This window comes from Brassica napus, chromosome A9, assembly GCF_020379485.1.
Source record: "Brassica napus cultivar Da-Ae chromosome A9, Da-Ae, whole genome shotgun sequence".
Lineage (NCBI taxonomy): Eukaryota > Viridiplantae > Streptophyta > Magnoliopsida > Brassicales > Brassicaceae > Brassica > Brassica napus.
The window spans coordinates 36,604,870-36,609,865 of NC_063442.1; the positions used below are offsets into that span (position 1 = coordinate 36,604,870).

Below are 4,996 nucleotides of genomic sequence, written 5' to 3' on the forward strand. Positions count from 1 at the left end.
TTGCTATTTTCTTCCACAACCGCATCTACGTTTAAAAAATATCAAGGTTATAAAACTTTTACTCTTAGGGTGTGATTGGTTTTTGGTGGAGTAATATGGTGAAAATAAAATGGTGAAAAGTGGTGGAAAAAGAAACGTCAAATCAAGAGTAAAACATTTCTTCCACTAGTAGAGAGAGTAACATATTAATGTACTTTTCCACTTTTTTAACGTTAATGGGTGAAAATGCTTTTCACCTGATTGGTAAGTAAATAATGGGAAGTGGCGTTAATATTTTTCCACCTAATAACTTTTACTCTAAAAGTACCTTACAGTCAGACACTTAATCTTTTGCTAGTATTTAGTGACTTTTCCAACTCTGCTTCAAATTTTTTTTTCCGACTCCATTGAATTCATGTATTTTTGTTCAGGCGTTTAAAGTCTTGATCCCATCGCTATGTCTTCCAAAGATTACATGAGCGGCTTACCAGATTGTCTTATAAGCCACATCTTGTCTTTTGTTTCCAATAAAGAAGCTGCTTCCACTTCCGTTCTTGCCAAAAGGTGGAGATATCTCTTTGCTCTTACACGTGATCTTCATTTCGATGACTTTGTCTATCTGAATCCTGAAAAAAAGAGCAAAACTTCTAGGAGTTTTGTGGATTTTGTGGATAGAGTGTTGGTTTTGCACCAGAATGTTCCTTTAAACAGATTCTCCCTCAAGTGTGAAGATGTTATTCATCCAGCTATTATCACTAGTTGGTTACTCAAGGTGATGGACCGAGGTGTGTTAGATCTTGATCTACAAATCATCTCTTCTGATATGGATTGTCCTCTCCCTTCTGAGATGTTTGTGAGTGAGACTTTGGTTAAGTTGTTTATAAGAATTTGTGGGGTCCTCGCCATTGATAAGGATAAAGATGTTTTTCTTCCAAAGGTTAAGACACTGCGTTTTGACCATGTCATTGTGAAAAACAATTTCTTTCGTAAGCTCCTGTTAGGTTGTTAGGCGCTTAAGACGTTAGTTCTTAACAATTTTTTTGAGGTTAAGGGCTCTTATTCTGTTTCTCATAACACACTCACGGGACTATCGGTTTGTTGTTCAAGAATTTTTGATGTGAACCCGAAGAAAATGTCGTTTGACACCCCAAATCTTGTCTTGCTTGAGTATTCTGATACTATTGCAGACAAGTATCCCAAGGTCGAGTTTAGTTCCCTCGTTGAAGCTAGACTAGATCTTCGAATGACGAAAGATCAGCTCGTCAAGGCAAAATTTTCAGATGATGATAGATCACTTCCGGTGGAGATGGTTGCCAGTGCAACAAACTTTTTTATGGGAATATGCAATGTTAAGGTCCTTCACTTGTCTAGTGACACTCTTGAGGTTGGTCTAATACTCTCTCTTTTGTATCTTAAATTGTTTTAGCTCTTGTTTTTTGTAGTATATGATTTTTTTTTCCTTTTTGCTTCAGGTACTTACTTACTGCTGTAAACCAATACCGGAATTCAACAACCTGGTTCACTTAACCATTCAGACGGACCTAGAAGTTTCTTGGGAATCACTGCCTGCTCTACTCAAGAATTGCCCAAAGCTTGAAACCCTAGTCTTTCAAGTAACAACACTTACTCTTTATTGCATCAGTTTGGCATTTTTTTAACTCACATTTATGTTCCAAAAAAAATCCATTTCCTTTTTGCATACCTCAGGGACTACATTATGGAGATATAAATCACACTCCTTGGGAAGACATTTCTGCATGTCTATCATCAAGTCCAGTAAAGAAGCTGAAAGTATTGAAGTTTGGGGCGGTCTCTTGTGACATCGATGACATGGATAGGCAGATGTATATTATCAAGCACTTTGAGGAAACAATGCCGAACCTTGAAGAAGTGGTCTTATACTATGTTACTCGAGGTGACGATGATGATCCGAGAATAGTATCAACTGCTTTTCAGATGCTTGAAAAATTAGCCTCAACCAAGTGCAAGATCCGAGTAGTTTCTGATAAGATCACCTTATCATCTACAACTGTGTGCTCTACTTCAGCAACAATTGGACTTCTTTAAAAACACCTTCCCAGTTTGAAAAGAAGATTAGCAAAGCTGTGGTTGTTAGTCTTAGTCTCATCTCTCTGTTCTTTTTTGTAATTGATGTTGATGGTGTGCGTAAGTTTTTGTAAAAGATTGCTAAACGTCTAGAAAGCGTACATATCTTATGTTGTTTGTTCAAAAAGACTTCCTCCCTCGGTGTCTTACCATTTCATTTTATCTTCTATCAGTATGCAATCTATTTTAATCACATAGGTTTACATATTTTTGTAAGGCTTCACAGGTCGTGTTAAAGTTAGTCCAACCAAACACGTAATCCTCAAAAATTAAAATATTAACAAAGCAAAGATTATGATAATTACAAAAAAAATAGGAGAATATTCAGGAGTTATATCAACTAGTAAGATACAAACTGGTGATATCATACGGGCTATTAAACCAAATAAGCCTAGTAACCTAATGATTTATCTATAGAAACATTATTCATTGAATTTGACCAAACAAAAAATTAACATTATTTCGTGGGCAACAACATCTTATATTACATATATGCTAACTAAGTAAACTCATTGTACATCAAAAGTTGTGATCCAACAACTACTATGAAGAACCGTATGTAATAGTGACTTATTGGCTAGTCAGATAATGTGTTTAGTGTCTTTTTAGTCTATAGTCTACTCAACTAGGAGGAACTAATCTTGATACATTGGTTAAAACTTAAAAGATCTCACACTATAAAATAGTATATTTGTCACGTCAAAAGAACTTATTAGGGACACAGAGCTGCATTAAATCCCGCCGAACTAAGTCATATCTATACTGCCTAGAAGCTTCAGCAAATCTATTGTTTCAGAAGATATTAACCAAATTAAATAATAATAAAAATCAACTTGACAAACTCACGCCCTATCTAATTAAAAACATATAAACAAATGTTATGTTAGAACCCTAGTTTTGCATCTTCCACGGCCACCTTTGCGTTTTAACAATCAAGGTAAGTGCAAGTGTTATTGATTTTAAGAACTATGAAATGAAAAGTGTTTGTCCGAAATGTCTTACTCAATGTGTTTTTTTTGTTCAGGTTGATCCTGTCGCTATGTCTTCAAAGAGGTTGAATCTTGGTTCCAAAGATTACATCAGCGGCTTACCAGATTGTCTTATAAGTCACATCTTGTCTTTTGTTCCCACCAAAGAAGCTGCTTCTACTTCTGTTCTAGCCAAAAGGTGGAGATATCTCTTTGCTCTTACACCTAATCTTGAGTTCAATGACTCTATCTACCTGAATTCTGAAATTGCTAATCAAAGGAAGTGTACTTTCCCGTGGATAACAAGAAAAAAGGGCAAAACTCCTAGGAGTTTTGTGGATTTTGTGGATAGAGTGTTGGTTTTGCACCATAATGTTCCTTTAAACAGATTCTCTCTCAAGTGTGAAGATGTCATTCATCCAGCTATTATCATTGGTTGGTTACTCAAGGTGATGGACCGTGGTGTGTTAGATCTTGATCTAAACATCTCGTCTGAAATGGGTTACCGGCTCCCTTCAGAGATGTTTTGTAGCGAGACTTTGGTTAGGCTGAAACTAGGAATAAGAGATGTTCTCACTATTAATAAGGAGAAAGGTGTTTTTCTTCCAAAGGTTAAGACACTCTGTCTTGACTATATCATGGTAAAAAACAGTGTGTTTGCTAAGCTTCTGTCTGGATGTCATGCGCTTGAAGAGTTAGTTCTTAACAACTTGTTCGAGGTTAAGGGATCTTGTTCTGTTTTTCATAACACCCTCGAAAGGCTAGTGGTTCGCCGTTCAAGAACTTTTGATGAGAACCTTGAGAGTGTGTCGTTTAGTACCCCGAATCTTGTCTACCTTGATTACTCTGATGCTATCGCAAACATGTATCCAAAAGTGGAGTTTAACTCGCTGGTCGAAGCTAGTCTCGATCTTATAATGACAAGCGATCAGATTGTCAGCGCAATCTCAAATGAGGATATTGATAGATCACCTCAAGAAGAGATGGTTGGTAATGCAACAAATTTTCTTATGGGAATATGCAATGTTAAGATCCTTTACTTGTCATATAACACTCTTCAGGTTGGTCTCATACTCTCTCTTTTGTATCTTAAATGGTTTTAGCTCTTGTTTTTTTGGTAGTATATGATTTGTTTTTTTGTTTTGTTTCAGGTACTTACTTACTGCTGCAAACCAATACCACAATTCAACAACCTGATTCACTTAACCATTCAGACTGACCCAGAAGTAGCTTGGGAGCCACTACCGGCTCTACTTAAGAATTGTCCAAAGCTTGAAACCCTAGTCTTTGAGGTACCAAGTACCAACACATGCTATTTATACATATGCTCTCATTATTGTCAAACCACTTTAGATGTTGAAGTTATGTCATTTATGCTGGTAGGGACTCCATCACAAAATCAAAAACTGTTGGGAAGAGGACATGTGCTTGTGCAAACCTTGGGAGGAGGACATTCCTACTTGCCTATCATCAAGTCCAGTGAAGGTTCTAAAGATATTGAAGTTCGGAGATATCTTTGGTGATGAGGACATAGAGGAGCAGATAAAGCAGGTGCAACACTTCCTAGAGACGATGCCGAATCTTGAACAACTTATATTGTATTATGATACATCTTTTGACGAAGATGTGAATGAAGTGTCAGCACAACTTCAGTGGCATCCAAGAGTAGCTTCATCCAAGTGCAAGATTTCAGTGATCTCTGATAACCTTTGCTTGTCATCTACTGTGCCATGTTCGGTAGTGAGTAAATGGGGTCGTCTTCTTTAGAAGAACCTTTCTGGATTTGGCGCTTTCTTCTGGACCAATCATGACCTTTTTCTTTTGTTGTATTCGGAGCCAAATATGGATGTATCTTTTGTAAGGCTACTAAAGAGATCTAAACTCTAACCAGGAATCTTGTGTTGTTATGTTTTGTCCTTTCGCCTGGCAATGGCAAGTGGTAA

General features: G+C 36.9%; 3 protein-coding genes across 3 annotated transcripts; all 3 read left to right on the forward strand.

Moving 5' to 3' along the window:
• Window positions 1–362: 362 nt before the first annotated feature.
• Window positions 363–1,121, forward strand: LOC111198300 (putative F-box/LRR-repeat protein At5g41840). The gene has a single exon (XM_022691835.2). The coding sequence runs from the start codon at window positions 437–439 to the stop codon at window positions 986–988; it is 552 nt and encodes a 183-aa protein (XP_022547556.1). The 5' UTR covers window positions 363–436; the 3' UTR covers window positions 989–1,121.
• On the forward strand, window positions 989–2,393 carry LOC106363620 (F-box/LRR-repeat protein At3g59250-like; the record flags this gene model as incomplete). Its single annotated transcript, XM_048740546.1, has 2 exons — window positions 989–1,363; window positions 1,452–2,393. Coding segments are annotated over 2 exons (561 nt in total), but the record flags the coding sequence as incomplete, so codon positions are not given.
• A 484-nt stretch (window positions 2,394–2,877) lies between these two features.
• Window positions 2,878–4,996, forward strand: LOC106365041 (F-box/LRR-repeat protein At4g14096-like). The gene is made up of 4 exons (XM_048741265.1): window positions 2,878–3,022; window positions 3,110–4,114; window positions 4,205–4,345; window positions 4,437–4,996. Exons 2-4 carry the CDS (start codon window positions 3,125–3,127, stop codon window positions 4,818–4,820), a joined length of 1,515 nt encoding a protein of 504 aa, XP_048597222.1. The 5' UTR covers window positions 2,878–3,022; window positions 3,110–3,124; the 3' UTR covers window positions 4,821–4,996.

What these genes read in the sequence shown, in the direction of transcription:
- LOC106365041 (XM_048741265.1), top strand. Translation starts at nt 3,125, where the DNA reads ATGTCTTCAAAGAGGTTGAATCTTGGTTCCAAAGATTACATCAGCGGC. An exon ending in TGTCATATAACACTCTTCAG is followed by an intron (nt 4,115 to 4,204) that starts GTTGGTCTCATA and finishes GTTTTGTTTCAG; the next exon opens with GTACTTACTTACTGCTGCAA. An exon ending in TTGAAACCCTAGTCTTTGAG is followed by an intron (nt 4,346 to 4,436) that starts GTACCAAGTACC and finishes TTATGCTGGTAG; the next exon opens with GGACTCCATCACAAAATCAA.
- LOC111198300 (XM_022691835.2), top strand. Translation starts at nt 437, where the DNA reads ATGTCTTCCAAAGATTACATGAGCGGCTTACCAGATTGTCTTATAAGC.